General features: G+C 40.1%; 1 protein-coding gene across 7 annotated transcripts; it reads left to right on the top strand.

Annotated features, from left to right (window-relative positions):
- Nucleotides 1–897: 897 nt before the first annotated feature.
- Nucleotides 898–11,731, top strand: LOC123086748 (non-lysosomal glucosylceramidase). Of its 7 annotated transcripts, XM_044508528.1 has the most exons (20): nt 964–1,171; nt 2,199–2,295; nt 2,840–2,950; nt 3,207–3,263; nt 3,360–3,430; nt 4,090–4,189; nt 4,989–5,059; nt 5,193–5,293; nt 5,366–5,469; nt 5,578–5,631; nt 5,711–5,766; nt 5,859–5,897; nt 6,007–6,151; nt 7,845–8,026; nt 8,117–8,184; nt 8,804–8,876; nt 8,953–9,014; nt 9,098–10,025; nt 10,717–11,007; nt 11,195–11,731. In XM_044508528.1, exons 2-20 carry the CDS (start codon nt 2,221–2,223, stop codon nt 11,466–11,468), a joined length of 2,862 nt encoding a protein of 953 aa, XP_044364463.1. In that variant the 5' UTR covers nt 964–1,171; nt 2,199–2,220; the 3' UTR covers nt 11,469–11,731. The 7 variants fall into 7 exon arrangements, with proteins under 7 accessions (XP_044364461.1, XP_044364463.1, XP_044364462.1 ...); XM_044508526.1 differs by having other exon boundaries at nt 898–1,171; nt 3,207–3,430; XM_044508527.1 differs by having other exon boundaries at nt 3,207–3,430; nt 5,369–5,469.
- Nucleotides 11,732–17,623: the final 5,892 nt, after the last annotated feature.

Here is a 17,623-nt window from a genome sequence, read left to right as displayed (position 1 = left end):
CACAAAGCGTATGCAGGGACCGTATCTATTACACGTTCGCAAGTCTCAGGACTGTATTGGAGCATTTTACGAGTACAAGGATGGTTTTGTTACAAGCCAGCAAGTATAGGGATGAAACGTGCAATTTACTCTCGCATGTGGCATGCCGACTGAGCATCGCTCTCGGAAGGACGGTACTGAGGGGGAAAACGAAAGATGATGCCATATGATCACATCAACGGCCAGACCTTCTGTCCCTCAGCGATGTGTATAACTCATAATAGTGAGGTTTTTGTGCGTTTTTCAAACACTCAAGTCTATTCTTTGTTCTTTTCCGGGCTTACCTTCAAGCCGCTTGACGGTTGGAAAACGACTAGGAGATCAAACACAATCAATTGTGCATAAGCTTAAAGTTGAACGGAGAAAAGTCAACTTACCATCTGAAACTCGTTCAGCTTAATTTGATCTAGCAGCTTTCTGCCTTTCTCATAATGTTTTCTTAAACACCGTATAGACAGAGACACTCATGCATACACACGTACAATCTTCCTATAAACATATGCACATCAATTATATCCTTGCGAGCATCTTCGAAAGACTGGGTTGTCATATCATCTTAAGATTGATAAAGTCATCAATAATACCAAGTTTCGAACTTAAACCTTGCATTTGTTTCATCACAAAGAACATAATCATCAGAGATATGTAACTTTCTCGAAATGTTCTGTAAGAGGCTATGCACACCTACAAAGGTAGGTTCAGCAGCAAACTCTTAGTGACTCAGCAGCAGCTGCTAGACACGTCGTCTCGTGACACTAACAAACAATTTACGTACACTATTTTCCCTCAAAATAAAAATAAATAAACATTATACCTTAGCTGCAGAGCATCAGATTTGTGTGATGATCAATCTCCGTCCGGGAGCAAGCAAGCAACCCTGCCTGTGAGACGTCACTTTCCGGAGTTGGCCCCACGGCACGGCAGAACGGCTCCGCAAAATCGTGGGTTTTTCTCCGGTCTCCGGTAAACTGAAGCCACAAGTGAAGAAGCCACGTCGGTGCGTGGTGGTTACGATTACTCCCGGGCCGGCATCGTCTTCCATTCCGTCCCACGCGCTCCCGAGTTCCGACTGGTCTCTGGGGCGGCCGGGCGGAGCTCAGATCCCCGGCGGGCGGACTCCAGATCGGGAAAGGTCAGAGTCCTCCTCCCCATTGCCGCTCGAATCGATTCAGGGTTTCTCTCCCGATTTCTAGGAAGGGGTCCTCTTCGCGCCCCGGCAGGCTGGTGCTTCTCGGGGGTGTTCTTGCGGGGATCATCCTTACCCATTTTCTTCTCTCCCTCCTCCGGTAGGATTGCCTGTGTCGTCTTTTCTCTGCGATTTATCAAGGGCAGTTTTTGCAGCATGCAGTTGGATAGAATGATAGTACTGTTTTTCATCTAATAATCAATGCGTGCGTTGAGAATTTGGCGTGGTCTGTTGTTCTGTTCTGAAAAATCCAGTTCTCCCTGATACTATGGCCCTGTTTGGTTCATAATTTTTAGGATTTTTTTAGTCCTAACTTATAAGTCCCAAGTCCCTAAAAAGTCCCTACATGTTTATAAGTCTCTATAAAACCATATTACAACTATAAGTCCCTATAAGTCCCTCCTTGAGAGTCTTATTTCATAAGTCCCAAATGCCCACTTTAAGTCCCTATAAATCCCTCATGTTTGGTTTAGATGAGACTTATAGGGACTTATTTAAGTCCCTAGATCAATAAGTCCTTGAAAACAAACACCCTCTATATGAGATGCCGTGGTCCGTTGTTTGTCTGTGTTTGCAATTAAGTAAAAGCAAGGAATCCTTTTTATTACTATATTATTGAAGTTTGATGAGTCAGCACAGCAGTGTCGTCAGCTTCAGTTTACCGCGGTTTTGCTAACTCTGTTTACATATGCCTTATCTGCACTTGTCTAAGATACACTGTCATACTGATGAAGGCCGATAAAAAACAACCATGTCAAGCTTCACATCGCACCAAATACATATTTTATTTTACACATGCAACTCCTTGGGTGCTAGATATTCAGTATCTTCGTGGCTGACAGCGTTCCTATCTCGAGTTGAACTGACAATTTTTTGTTCCATCCTATATGCTTTTTCTAATGAACATATTCAGATAGTTAGGAACTACAAGGCACCACACTTGTTACACATTCAGATTTCAATCTGTTTGCAGGCCCAGCTCCAAGGAAGAAAGAATGGTGAAGGATGTCCATGAGCCATCGAACGGCGTGTCTCTGAACAGTTCGCCTTCGCAAAGTATTGTTAATTCAGTGAGTTATTTCTTCCAAGATTCATTTGTAAGCTGCCACTAGATTTGTTCCCTACCATGATGACTTTGTGAATTCTACTGACAATCGAAATGTTTTATACCTTTTGTTCCTTCTCGAACCTTTTTATACCTTTTGTTCTGACAAAACGCAAACGGTTTTGTGTCTTGATGTATTACAAGGAAAAATCTACTGTTATTCACCTTCACTGTCAATAACAGTTGTTTGTTCTCTCTTGACAAGCAAATCCTTGTAGCATGCAGTCCAAAATACTCCCTCCGTCCCATAATATAAGATACCTTTTGACACAACACTAGTGTTAAAAAACGTCTTACATTATGGGACGGAGGGAGTACTTAATAGTGTACATACAGAAAGATGACCATTGTGCACATCATCCATAGTTAACTCTTCTAACCACCAATTTGAATGTGTGAATCAAGTACAAAAGAAAAGGAAAAAAAGGGGAAATAGACAAATAGTTACGACTATCATTCATCCTTTTTTTCCTCTTCTTATTTGTATGTGTTGCTTTTTTTCTTGTCAGGAAAAGGTTAATCCTGGACAAATTCCAGAGTTGACATGGGAACACAAGCTAAGCCATGTTAGATATGATTTGCCGTCATTTGGACTTACATGGAGGGAGATACGGCAGATGGTATGTCTTCTCCTTTATGGAATTCTTAATCTTATGGTCTGCTGAGATGTATCTGAGCATAATTGTTTTAGTAGTCCAGCTGTTGTTTATAAGAATAACAATGATTATTGGCAACCTTAACTAGAATTCGTATGTGTTGCTTTTTTTTCTGACATTTTTTGGGTGCTTACTAGGATTGTTGTTGTCTGTACTTCCTTTGTTCTTCACATTCTTTTTAGTGTTTTCTCCTTGCCTTACATTCATTTCATTGTTGCAGGCTGGTCTTGGTTTGCGTCTTGGTCGACACATCCTTGAGGAAACTTCAAAAGGACGAGTACGCTTTCACATGTTTGCTTGTACTACCACTCATTGTTGTGTGGAGTTTCCCCAATTACAGATGCTATTTCTTATCGTTGTTAGTTTTTTACAGACTGCTATTATTGATCCCATGAAGAAGCGCACTGCAAGATCTGGTCAGGGTGTTCCACTTGGAGGCATTGGGTATACCTACTTTACTTCACTCAGTGTAACATGTATTCCTTATCAATGTTGAGCGTAGCATCTTATAGTTTTTAAATTATCACTAGAAAATTTACTTTACTACTTTTAGTCTTTAATACATTGCTTAACTGCGTGCCATACAAGTGAGCTTAGTGGATTCTGAATGTCTTTCCATCCAGTGCTAGTTTATCATGTACCTGTTGCATTTATTACCTTTATCTAACTTGTTCCAATAACTCCGATGACAAATGGGTTTGATATATTTGTTCATTCTATTTTTTTTCTGAGTCTTTTGTTCATCCTATTTATTCATCCATTTTCAATGATCTGAACTTTTACTATGGGAAAACCATATATATTTAAAGCCTATTTATTGACCAGTATGCTAATAAATCATGTTTGCACTTGTAGTCTCCTGCATATAATTAATTGTGCTAACTAGGGATAAAATTGATTCCGAGGCAAGTATCACACTGATACATGGACGAGTGTGTTCTGCACTTGCACTTTTTCTCTACATATGTATAAAAATATTGTAGCCCCTCACAGAATTAATTTTTAGTTTCTCCTAGTAATTTTTAGTAGTGCATGCTTCAAAACTCTTCTTTTGTGTAATGGAACTTTTAGTACACTATCCTCTAATTGTTGGAAAAGTGTAGTGCAGGAAGTATTGGAAGAAGCTGCAAAGGCGAGTTTCAACGCTGGCAATTGTTCCCCGGAGCCTGTGAAGATAAGCCAGTAATGGCAAATCAATTTTCTGTAAGTCTTAGCTATTCTACTTCGTCCCACTTAGGCACATATATGTGCTCTTTCTGTATCTGATCCTGTTGTAGTTGAAATCAATGCGTAATGTTCCACTTAGGCATCTGCCGCATAGAAGCCGCTATAAAGGCAGTGGTTTAGTCTACTGAAACAATATATGCATAAAAGTATAAGTCACTGGTTAAGCAGGGGTCACAATAAGTTAAGTGGGTTACTAAAGCGGCTTTTATTGTGGCCCAAAGAAGCCCAAAGAAGATGTAATGTTCTTTTTATGCCTCCGTGTCAAGTTTAAACATTATGGACTGAACTCCTAACAATTTGGTCTTAAACGGACTGAACTCCTAACAATTTGTTCTTAACCCTCTGAGAACAAAATAGAGGAAGAAGAGACAAAATCACCAGAAGTGGCAAAAATACGAAGGCACCATTCTTTGAAGGGACCAAATCTTTTGTTATAATGAGTATGATAGTGAAACCTTTAGAGCATTCTGTAGGTTGTCATATACTCAATTACACATTCATATGTTTTTATCAGTTAGATTTTACTTGAAATGAGCAGAACAATAGTTTCATAAGTAAATGGTCTATTTAGATGCTCTCTCTAACTCTTATCCGCACGTTACAGCCATGCATTAGTTGCCAAGTGAGATCTATGACTACCCTGTTATGATAGTTCCTATCAGTTAGCAAATAAACAGAAATATATATATATATATATATATATATATATATATATATATATATATATATATAATATTGGCAATTTAGAATGATATTTAAATACATTTTGTTTTAGGCCTTCATTTCCCGCAAAGACAGTGCAAAATATTCGACAGTGTTGCATCCTGGGAAACCGGATTTGCCAAAGTAAGTATATCAGTGTTTTTCTTAGTTTATAGTTCATGCATCGAGTTAGCCTACATAATAGATTAATAGGGTAGCATTTTGATGTATAAATCATTTACACGGAAAAATATCCTTAGATCTTTTTTAATTGCAGAGGAACTAACGTTTCAGGAATTGGATCCTGGGATTGGAATCTGAATGGGCAGAAATCTACTTATCATGCACTTTACCCTAGGGCCTGGACTGTTTATGATGGTATTGCAAGAACCATATAACTCTTTTCTGAGTAGCTATTTTGTTTTTGTAAGTTTGTGCTATTGTTACTAGGAGAACCTGACCCGGATCTCAAGATAATGTGCCGTCAGATTTCTCCAATTATTCCACACAATTATCAACAGAGCAGTTATCCTGTTGCAGTATTCACTTTCACAGTAATATGCTCCTTCCCTGGATTTCCATAAATGCACTTATTAAATGGTTGGTTTTAACATGATGATACATCAGTACATCTTAATCTGATTTTCTAATTAAAAAAACAGGTAACTAATTCAGGAACCACAGCTGCTGATGTGACTTTGCTTTTTACATGGGCTGTAAGTTCTTATTTGATACCCTGCATTTTTATTCTACTTCTGGGCCTTTCAACTTGCAGATAAGTTTATATATCTGCAGAACTCTGTTGGTGGAAAATCTGAACTCACAGGATACCATTCTAATTCTAGTATGACGTAAGACACTGATGAATGATTGTTTTTGGCTTATTTTTCACCTTTTATTGAATAAATAGTTGATTCATATTTCATAAATCTAATGACAACAGAGAAAAGGATGGCGTGCATGGTGTACTGTTACACCACAGGTAACTTCCTAGTTCAAATTTCCGTATGATACATGATCTCTTATCACTAATGATATTGATCATGTAAACTTTAAACTCAGACACTTACAATTTTATTAATTGAGAGCAGAACAGCTGATGGACTGCCACCAGTAACTTTCGCCATAGCTGCACAAGAGAAAGAGGGTGTTCATATCTCTGAATGCCCTTACTTTATGATGTCCGGTAGCTCTGATGAATTCACAGCAAAAGATATGTGGAACTCAGTGAAAGAGGTTTGTTAGAAACTTATTTTCGAAGCAGAAACTTTAAAGTTTAAACTCACTGTGTCGTAGTTATATTTTGCATACGCAGTAAATGACACCCGCCGCTGCATTAGCTTTACATTCTTGGTGCATTCTTCAATCATCTGTAATGCACCTCCTTGAGTTGATTTTGAAGAAGTTACACACATCTGTATGTACTTTGCATGTTAAATCTTTCTTTGGCTTCTTCTGTGATGGGTGGAAGATAATGGATGTTATCTCAGGCAGCTCTCCTGTGTCTAGTTTGTATAAGTTTTTAGTTATTTTAACATCTAAATTTATGCTGTGTGTTCCACACTTAATTTCTAGACTGTCTAATTGTTGGACATGTATTTTGTTTTTGAAAGAAAACTGTAGGCGGAGTCCCAACAGTATAGATGGGAACCCAAATTCGCATCCATGAGGACTTGAACTGATGTTGTGGTGTTGTACATCCACTCCCCCAATCAAGTGGGCTAGGCTCACTTCTTGTGGGCACGCAGCACTCGTTGTAGTGACATCACTATTGGGACTGGACACATAGTCGAGTTGGTATGTGCCATGTCAGAAGAAGTCCCTGTCGATCCAGAGAAGTCGTCCAGTCTAGATGTCCGGAAAGTATTAGGGAAATCAGGAAAGAAGTGTTGAAATCACTGTCACGTCCAAATCCTTAATAAAGGCTATTTAAGGCAGTCAGGAGTGTAGGTTTTGTTTCAATAAATAAGAAATCTCATTTCTAGGCTAAAGCTGGCAATGCAGGAGGCTGGGGTGATCAAATTATCTTTCAATGCACTGGTTACTCTTTGGTGCTAGTGCACTTGTATTCTGAGCAATAGGAAGATATTTGATTAGGTGCCTCTTTGCAAGAGACTTTGGAGACACACGGTACTATCAGAGTTAGAGGTCCAAAAGGACAGTTTCTTACAATGTCCGGGACACTTTGTGCTCTTTGCTTAACTGATAGAGTTAGTTACTAAATATTTGCTGTTCTGTATTATTACTGTGGGCCGCCCTCTATGTATGTATGTGTATCTCTTGTCTTGTTCCCATCTTGAGATCCCTCATTTTTTCGCACTTCTGTTACATTACGCTCGATAGGGCTCTCCTGTAATATATGAACACAATGCGTTGAACATTTTAGAATAATTCAATCTGCTAGAAAGTAGGACATTGGCACAGAAATTGAAATTTGATATTTTATGTTGTATCAGCCATTTCAGTTTGGAAAACTGAATATCACATTACTTAATGTTCGCAAGGCACTTAAGTTTGGAACTCTGAACTGGACATTTTTGCAACAGAACTTAATTTTGACATGCAAAAATGGTTCACCTGACAGTACTGAGGTTCTATATGCACTTTGCTGTATATTATTCGCAACTCCTAGATGAAATTATTTCTTATGAATTGTGGGTTAGGCATGTATAGTCCACAAGCTATCTACCATTCACATCAAGATGTTCTGATGCAGAGATATCTGTTTTCCAATATAGAAAACCTAATTTGTGTTCTGAGTTCATGCTTAAATATATTCTTATTAAAAGTTTTACAAACCAGAATAAACCTTATTTTTCTTCAGTTTAATATTTAAGGATTTAAATATTCTGTATAGGGCAATAGGACAGTTCAGTAAATAAATTTATACTAATAACAAGCTGGCACAATTTCCTTTCCATTTTGGCAGCATGGATCTTTTGATCTGCTTGATCCTGTCAATTCATCAACGTCCTCCAAACCAGGAACATCAATAGGAGCAGCTATTGCAGCTTCAGTTAAGCTTGCTCCTCAGGCAACTCAGAATGTTTCATTTTCACTTGCATGGGCTTCCCCTGAAGTAAAGTTCTGCAGTGGAAAAACCTACCATAGGTTAGAATGGAAGCCAAGAAAATTACTTGCCAGAAAAGGATAAAATAGTAAAAAGAAAAACTGAAACTAACTTCTCTCCTGGGTTTGCAGGCGTTATACAAAATTCTATGGCACAGATGTCGATGCAGCTGCAAGCCTTGCCCGTGATGCCATTCTTAGTATGGTCCATTTCCTCCCCGAAGATTCTATGGAATAATTTTTGTTCTTGAGTGTGCACTGCATATTAAAGGAACCTCATAGCTTTGGAAATGTATTATTTTGAAAGAAAAGAAAGAACATAATGGCTCCATGTTTCCTATTTGCATTGTGAACTGACCAAAACTGGCTAATTCTTTGGTTTTTGGCTGGTTTACCTCGCTAACTGGTCAACTCTTTTTTACTTAATGAAGAGGCAGCGCTCCTGCCGGTTGCTCGAAAAAAGAACTCGTTAGTTATCTGCTAGTCTCACCCAAACTGCTAGTTGAGATCCCTATCAATATACTTCCTCATACCAGAGTAATGAGTATTCACAACAAATAGCGTTTACCATGCACCAAGCTTTTGCATTTGAAGCACTGGTTGTGGGAACATTTCTTCCATGTTTTGCTGCACACCAATTCATAATGTAAAATGTGTTGTGAAATTGGTCATTGAACAGATTAATTTGTTCTTGATGTCATCTTAGATAATGTTGCAGAGGAAGCTGCAGACCTGCATTTTTACCTTATTACTACGGTAATTAGATTTCCTGTTTATATTTGTTACTGAATTTTATCGTTTACTCTGGACAACTATTAGATCATAGTTCCTGGGAGATGCAAATTGAGGATTGGCAGCATCCTATTTTGCAAGACAAGAGGTTTCCTGAATGGTATGTTTGAAATTTCATAAACCAACAATTCCGGGAGTACTAAACACTGATGCATAGCATAAATTTTCTTCAACAGGTATCCAGTCACACTATTCAATGAACTTTATTATCTTAATGCCGGAGGAACTATATGGACAGGCATTTTTCTGAACTTGTTTCCTTTAATTATTAACTGAAATAGGCTACGTTTCATAAGTATTAACATAGATGCATCTCCACAGATGGATTACCACCAATTCAAAGTTTAACAGCAATTGGAGGGAAAAAGTTCTCCCTTGACATGTCAAATGGAGAAACAGATGATGACAATGAGATGAACCCACAGACTAATACTGCCGCTGACATTCTTCATCAAATGGCATCAGTACTTGAGAGAATTCATGCATCTCTTGCATCAAATTCTGCTATAGGAACAACTTTGCTTCAGGGTGAAGAGAACATTGGCCAATTTCTCTACCTTGAGGGAATTGAATACTATATGTGGAACACATATGATGTTCATTTCTATTCATCTTTTTCACTTATCATGCTATTTCCAAAACTTCAACTCAGCGTTCAGAGAGACTTCGCTGCAGCTGTCATGATGCACGACCCTGAAAAGCTCAAGCTCTTACATGATGGAAAATTGGCGGCAAGAAAAGTTCTTGGAGCTGTTCCTCACGATCTTGGTCTATATGACCCTTGGTTCAAAGTGAACGCATACACACTCCATAACACAGACCGTTGGAAGGACTTGAACCCAAAGTTTGTATTGCAAGTTTACAGAGATGTTGTGGCCACAGGCGATAAATCCTTCGCCCGAGCTGTTTGGCCATCTGTTTATATGGCGATGGCATATATGGAACAATTTGATAAAGATAAAGATGGAATGATTGAAAATGAGGACTTCCCAGATCAAACTTATGATGTTTGGTCCATGGCTGGTGTAAGCGCATACTGTGGTGGTCTTTGGGTGGCTGCTCTTCAGGCTGCGTCGGCCTTGGCACACGAAGTTGGTGACAAAGCTTCTGAAAAGCTTTTCTGGAACAAGTATGAGAAGGCTAAATCTGTTTATGACAAGAAGCTGTGGAATGGTTCTTACTTCAATTATGATGATGCTGGCACTAAAGCTAGTACCTCCATTCACGCTGATCAGTTGGCTGGACAATGGTATATCACTTAATCTGTTGACTGTAATGTTTGCTATCTTTGTTCTCGTTTCCAAATCTTCACCAATCTAACCAATTTTATTGCCTAATGAGAGCAATAGAAACAAGTTAGCCACATAACACATTTTTACTGGCTTCCCTTGTCCAAGCATTTACTGAACACTATGTTTTTAGCTTCTAGTATTATCATGAATTATGTCCATGCTGATTTCTACTAGCTTCTTTTACCTGATTTTGGAAAACTAATAAATTTATGAAAAATACATATTTATACTTTATTCATCCTGCTTTGCGAATAGCTGAAAATTTGGTCAAAACAATATGATACAGTTTTTATCATTGTTTATGTGCAACCTGAAGAATTATGCTACTTTTATCATTGTTTATGTGCAGCCTGAAGAATTATGCTGGTGAAAATGTTGCCATCTCTCATGCCCCAAATTTCATACATATTTCTTGTTGTCCTGCATATATGAGTAGGAAAGCTTGCAGACTTGCAGTGACATAATACTGGTGACCAATCATAGTACCAGGGTGTACTCCAGTTCCAGTGTATACATAAACACATGTGCATCACAATCTATTTCTGTTCAAAAGTTGTTTCTGTCACATGTCTAACACGTCACTGACTAATGTACTTTAAGTCGATTATATTATTCATGAACTCGTCAAACGATGTGACTTTCTTTCAGGTATGCCAAAGCCTGCGGCCTCTCCTCAATTGTTGACAAGGACAAATCACAAAGTGCACTTGAAAAGATATATACTTTCAACGTAATGAAGTTCAAGGATGGTAACAGGGGAGCAATCAATGGGATGTGGCCAGATGGTACATTGGACATGTCCACAATGCAATCTAGGGAGATATGGCCAGGCGTGACATACGCGCTTGCTGCATCTATGATTCAAGAAGGCATGGTTGAGGAGGGTTTCAAAACAGCTGAAGGAGTCTATCATGCTGCCTGGTCTTCAGAAGGACTTGGGTGAGTGTTTTGCATAATTACGGGGCTTCCCCCATGCTAATATCGGACTTGAGGCACATAAAATGAATCTGTTTTATGATAATTTTCGCGAGTCTAGATCATCGCGCAGTTGATAATGCATTATTTTATCCAAATTCTTCTGGCTTCCATTCCATTGTCCAAAAATGCTGACAAATTGAGTTTTCAGATACGCATTCCAAACTCCTGAATCTTGGAACAATGACGATGAGTACCGGTCCTTGTGCTACATGCGCCCACTCGCCATATGGGCGATACAGTGGGCACTCTCAAATCCAAAGCTCCACAAGGAGCCTCCGACAGACATAACACAAGATTCTTTTCCGAAGAACCAGTTCTCATATGCACGAATAGCGAAGCTCCTGCAGTTACCTGAAGATGAATCGTCCAAGAGCGTCCCTCGGGTTATCTATGAGATAGTCCGGAACAGGTTTACTTCATGATATATGGGCCGCGACATGCCTGAATGTTGAATGCACTATTGGAGCAACATTGTTCAATTTGATTGTTGATTGCGGAAACATGTTATTGGTTAGCACACATTAGTATGGAGTTAATGCTAATAAAAGATGAGATCCATGTATGTAGTCCAGTAGAAAATAGTATGTCATGTTGTTCTTCGGAGCGTCTTGTACGGTTGTGCTTCTTGAGTACAACAAAAGGGGGGAATCATTTCTTAAGAGCTGAGAAATATTTACAATGGTTTCCTGTCGAGTAGTTTGCAGGCTCACTTTTCTTAATAGTCTTCAATCAAAGTTATAGATAATTTAAGCTCATTTAAGGGAATAACATTAGCATTTGCCGGCTTGGTTCGTACAAAGTGCTAAAATGTTAAAACGAGACCCTAGTCCTGTAAATAGATAATCATAATCCAGTATACTACCGAACAACCCTCAGTACTTTTATACTCAAAATAGTTTTTTTGCGCGAAGTTATACTTAAGTAGTTGTGCTCAGTGATTTAATCAAATAAATACGTGCCTGTCACTTGACATGTTCAAGATTCTGACTGATAATGTCACCTACTCTGAACTTATTCCTCTCCATCTCAGCCGAATTACACCTACCGATCACTACAAAAATACTCGGTCTAGCAAAAATACTCAGTCTATAGCTTGTCATCATGTATATGTATACCGAAAAAGGCTTTCGCCCCGCTTTATAGATAAAGCAGATCGCCAAAGGACATACAACCACACCAAGTCCACACACACACCCAAGTACCACAACAAAGTCAAAATGTATATGTATACAAAGTAGCAGGAAAAAACATTTAACTATAGAACAGAGAATTCGATCAGTAGAACAGGTCTCATTGAGACGTAGCACCCCACAATATCAGTTAACGCCTACAGGGACACCGGATTTTGCAAACTTCCAAAGCCTAGACAAACCATAAGACAAAAGGCTTATATTTTTCCTTCGCAAAAAAAGGCTTATATTTTCATCTTTTCCGTTCAGATTGTAGTGAAATATCTTCCGAATTACAGCATCACGATGCGAAAGGTCAGGGCAGAACGATGGTGGAACAAACATTTTCTCTTTGAGAAAACACAAAGAACTTAAAGTCTCGATGCATTGATAAGAAATATAGTTACGTGTAAAGGCTACACCCAAATTGGAATGCGACACTCTTAAAAAAGAGTTTGTGTGAACTAAGGATAACTTAGATGGTTATGTTTTTTGTAGTTAAACCAATCCACCCTGGTTCAAGTTCTAGACTTAGCACGGGTGCTTGCATATTTCCTGTATTTCAGGTTCTTCGGCGATACTCTTTGAGCAGTATGGCATGTTCGTCAATTGGCATATGTGAGGATATGTCGGCTCAGTCTCTCGGAAATGCTTTATAGGGATAGGTAATGTGTGACTTCATAGGAGTTAGTGTGCGTACTTGTATGTGAGTATCTGCATTTCTGTTGTGTTTCTTTAAAAAATGTATATCATTGAAAGGAAGGCAGCAAGACCTACCGCTCTCACTCCCACACACAGCTTGCTTTAAATTATTTTCTTGTAACTATGTTATTCTTGGGTGATACATGGAAAATGGGGTGATACATGGAAGATGGAAAGGTAAACTATGGTATTGCCACTTTACTTACGCCACTCACTCCTTTTTGGGGTTTATAGGTCTTGCTTGTATCTCTAGGTCTCTAATTTTAATAATGTAATACGAATTATATGTCATAAGAATTATATATACCATTAGAAATAGAACACTTAAATTTTTCAGTGTGTAGTTTTATAATATATAACTAGTAATATATAACGTTATATAGATCTTTGTGAAATTTCACCTGAATTATGACACCGCACCATGGGCAAGGTCGGGAAGAGGGACCATGGAACCACGCCCTTTTCTCATTTCGAAAACGCCAAAACTTCGATAAAAAGGAAGAGCTATGTACAACCTTAAGGGGCCACACCTGAATTTGCAATGCCACGCCAAAGTGGTAAGCACTCCCGAAAGAAGCAGTCCGTGGGTGAGACATGGAATGATGATGTGAAGGTGGTAATACTATATGGCATACTAAACCTTAGCATTTGCCGGTTCGGTCTAGTAAATAAATAATCATAATGCACTGTACTACCAAACAACCCTCAGTACTTTTAGGCTTAGATATTTTTTTTTGCACGAAGGTACACTTAGGTAGTTGTGCTCAGTGATTTAATTAAATAAATACGTGCCTGTTGCTTGACATGTTCAAGATTCTGGGTGAAAATGTCACCTACTCTGAACTCATTCCTCTCCATCTCAGCCGAATAACCCACCGATCACTATAAAAATACCCAGTCTATAGCTTGTCATCTTGTAGATGTATACAAAGTAGCAGGAGAAAACAATTAGCTATAGAACAGAGATTTCGATCAGTGTCAGTAGAACGAGTCTCAGTAAGGCGTAGCACGACTTAATAATCAGTTCACACCTACTGGGACAATGGATCTTGCGAACTTCCAAAGCCTAGACAAACCATAGGCCAAAAGGCTTATAGTGTTACAAGTATATGTGGTTTCATCTCCTCCCTTTGCCTCTCCTAAGGTGGCTAGGGTTTCTGCCTTTCGTCGGCGGCGCCGCCGCATCTCCCACATCTCCTGTAGCCTTAGGGCCATGGGTGCGGGGTGGATCCCGACCTTTACCGACGGAAGGGCTTTGTTTTCATATGCTTCTTCAAGTTTTGTTAGGGTTTGTGTCCTACTCAAGAAGACAAGACAATGGCGGTTTCTTGAAGATGGAATAAGGTTCTCCTCGTCTAGCCTCCGTCCCGATGGTGTGTCTAGCATCGTCGGAGGACGCGTGGATGTGTGTTTCCGGCGGATCTCGCATGATTCGGTCGGTGGTTGTCTTTGGTGGATCCGCTCGGTCCGGTCTTTGTTCCTTTTTGTTCACGTGTCTTCAGGTTGGATCCTTCTGATCTAAACTTCTCTTCATCAACGGCGGTTGCTGATCTGGTGCGTTGGTCCTATGGGGCCTTAGCACGACGACTTCTTGTCTGTCTACTACAACAAGTTGTGCCCGGCTCCGACGAGGGAGGGGCGATGATAGCGGCGCGCCTTCGGCTCGCTTCAGTGCTTGTAGTCATCGCTAGGTGGTCTATGGATATAGATGTACTTTTCATTTTACTGGTGTTCGTTGTACTGTCATGATTGGAGATGAATAGATCGATAGTTTTTGTAAAAAAAAAGCTTATAGTGTCATCCTTCCCGTTCAGACCGCCGTGAAATTTCACCTGAATTATGGCATCACGCTGCGAGCAAGGACGGGGTGGAACCAACATTTTCTCTTTGGGAAAACACAAGAAACTTTAAGCCTCCCCGCAAAAAAGGAGAAACTTAAAGTCTAGATGCATTTTGATAGAAAATATAGACATGTACAAAGGAATACACCTGAAACAAGAACACGACACCCTAAAAAAGGAGTGTGTATGTCATCAGAAGGAAGGTGGCACGACCTACCGCTCTTGCTCTCACCCACAACCTGCTTTAAATTATCTTCTTGCAAGTATATTATTCTTGAGCACACTGATACATGAAAAATTGGAAATGTAAGCATTTGTCGACTTGGTACGTACCAAGCGCTAGATTGTTGGAACGAGATTCTACTAAATAGTTAAAATATTTGTGCTTTCATGCTTAAAAATTCTGCGCTCAACAATGTACTCCCTCCGTTCCAAATTAGTTGACTTGAATTTGTCTAAATATGAATGTATCTATACTTGTTTAGTGTCTAGATACATCCGTATCTAGATAAATATGAGTCAAGTAATTTGGAACGGAGGGAGTAATAATTAAATAAAGAGAATACGTGCCTGTTACTTGACATGTTCAAGATTCTGATTGAAACTGTCAGCTACTCTCAGCCAAATAACCTACCAATCACTCTAGTAAAAATACCCAGTCTATAGCTTGTCGTCTGCAGATATGTACAAAGTAGCAGGAAAGAAAAATGAACTATACAACAAAGAACTCGATCAGTATGAGCAGAACAAGTCTCAGTGAGACGTAGCACGCCTTCTAATAATAATACTAATAATATAAATAACATAAAAAATCAGATAACGCCTAGGGGAACAAATTAATGTCACCTTGGCTCACAACAGTTAATGCGGTAGAGTAGATGACAAGGCTAGACACTTACCCCTGACTTCATCAAGATCTCCATTAAACAAGTTGACAAATATAGTATAAGAAAGTCGCTGCGCTTTACCCTTTCGTTATCATGCATGACGTCGCCGTCGGATTATTTATAAGTATTTGTATATGTACTACATGGAAGTGTCTTGGGTGGAGGCATGCAGATCACGTCGCATCACGTGCGGACGGCGTCGTACGAAAGCAGCAGTAGAGGAGAGGGGAGGCGCGACCGCGTCAGCCCGCTTCCCTCGCCGGCCTGCCGAGACTACCCAGCCCAGACGAGTTCTGCATGCCGTCCGGTTTAATGCTTTCGTAGTGTCAAGTGGTGGGTTTAATGCTTCTTTCTGCATGCCGAGACTACCCAGCCTGCAGCCTGCCGTGCAGTTCTCCGTGGTGGGTTTCTAGAACATCTCAACAGAGAATGTGTCGATTCTAGCATCTTGCACAGTGGCGGAGCTTGAGAGTAATTCAAGAGGGGGCCATTAGTGAAAAGGAACCAAGTTAATAGGGAAGGAGGGGCTAATTTGTAGTTCAAACACTAATTAGGCTCATAATGTAGCCTATTCTTCAATGGATGCAAAAAATAAGGGGGGGCCATGGCCCCTGTTGGTCTACACTAAGCTCCGCCACTGATCTTGCATGATTCCGGCATCGTGCTCTGCCAAATGTGAAATTAGAGATCACACATATAGAACTGCTCATACTGAATTTCAAACCATGGCCGTGTGCATCGTGGAAACCATTCTATAATGCAGAGGCCGAGGTTTAACCTTCTTTTCAAAGTACAATCATGTATTTCAAACCAAACTTTCCTTGTGGTCGGAGTTGATATGGATACTGCCGGTTTTCAAACATGAATAATAATGACGGAAACTCATAGGGGCACACTAACCATACATACTAACAAATTGACTAAACCTACATACACACATACATATGTTGATATGTATTCTATTGGTCATATAGCCATTTATAGATGCAAAACTAACTGGAAAAAGACAATTCTAAACATAACCCCCACGGTGCAAGATGAGCAAGCCAATAGCCACATGGGTGATAAGTGGTCCTTGTGGGAGGCAAACAAATATGGTGGGTTTGTATCTATGGACCTACAAAGTGAGATGCCTTGGATAGCTTTGGTTCAATTTCCGGAGATTGAACCACAAACCCCCGTATAGCTCGATTGTTTTCTTTTCTGATGAGCAAGGCAAGAGCTCTGCCGATCTCATTAAAAGATGAAATAAATACATAGTTGACCGGTTTATAAGGAAAACTAGGCCAAAAACCATTGAACAACAGGAAACAAAAGAAAAGAAAATTGTCGAAGCCACCCCAAACAGACCACCACCACCTAACATGACCTCACCCCGAAGCAATTGCAAGCAAGATCTTCATAGACGCCTTCAAGAAGGTAACATCGCCTAAGACGCCACTGTCCCCGACATCGACCCCTGTCGATGAAAAGGCTTTCACCCAGACCCACGCACGATTGCACCATTGAAACCTGGGATTGGTCCGGCCAAGCCAACAACCTCCAAATGCTACTTCCCTTCCGACCGCCATGACCCAATGGGAGGAAGTACTTTTCGACAATGCCCTCCAAGGAACATCGTTGGCAACGACCCCCATTGAAGAATAAGGCTTTTGCCCATAGCCTTAATTATGCCTTGCCACCTCTAAAGCAGGGTAGGAGCCGGTCCGCCGTGAAACTTGTGAGACCGAGCCATGGCTCCGCTCGAATTCCGTAGCGGCGAACCAGACCAAAAGAAATGGAAGGATGCCATAGTCACCTCATGATCACCAAGGTGAACTACATGTGTTGACATCAGCACCACCGCAACCATTGCAATGAGGACCCCAAAAGCCAGAACGTTGCACCACTCGCTACCACTTTGTCGCCCGCACGACTAGAGCAGTCAGCACCAGACCGCCGCAGCACACCGACGGCCTGCGTCCAACGGATCCGGGCG

This window comes from Triticum aestivum, chromosome 4A (assembly GCF_018294505.1).
Source record: "Triticum aestivum cultivar Chinese Spring chromosome 4A, IWGSC CS RefSeq v2.1, whole genome shotgun sequence".
Taxonomy (NCBI): Eukaryota; Viridiplantae; Streptophyta; class Magnoliopsida; order Poales; family Poaceae; genus Triticum; species Triticum aestivum.
The sequence above is the reverse complement of the archived record's forward strand: the minus strand, read 5'-3'. Positions and strand labels throughout refer to the sequence as shown.

What these genes read in the sequence shown, in the direction of transcription:
- LOC123086748 (XM_044508526.1), top strand. Translation starts at nt 2,221, where the DNA reads ATGGTGAAGGATGTCCATGAGCCATCGAACGGCGTGTCTCTGAACAGT. An exon ending in GGAGGGAGATACGGCAGATG is followed by an intron (nt 2,951 to 3,206) that starts GTATGTCTTCTC and finishes TCATTGTTGCAG; the next exon opens with GCTGGTCTTGGTTTGCGTCT. An exon ending in TGGTCTTCAGAAGGACTTGG is followed by an intron (nt 11,008 to 11,194) that starts GTGAGTGTTTTG and finishes TTGAGTTTTCAG; the next exon opens with ATACGCATTCCAAACTCCTG.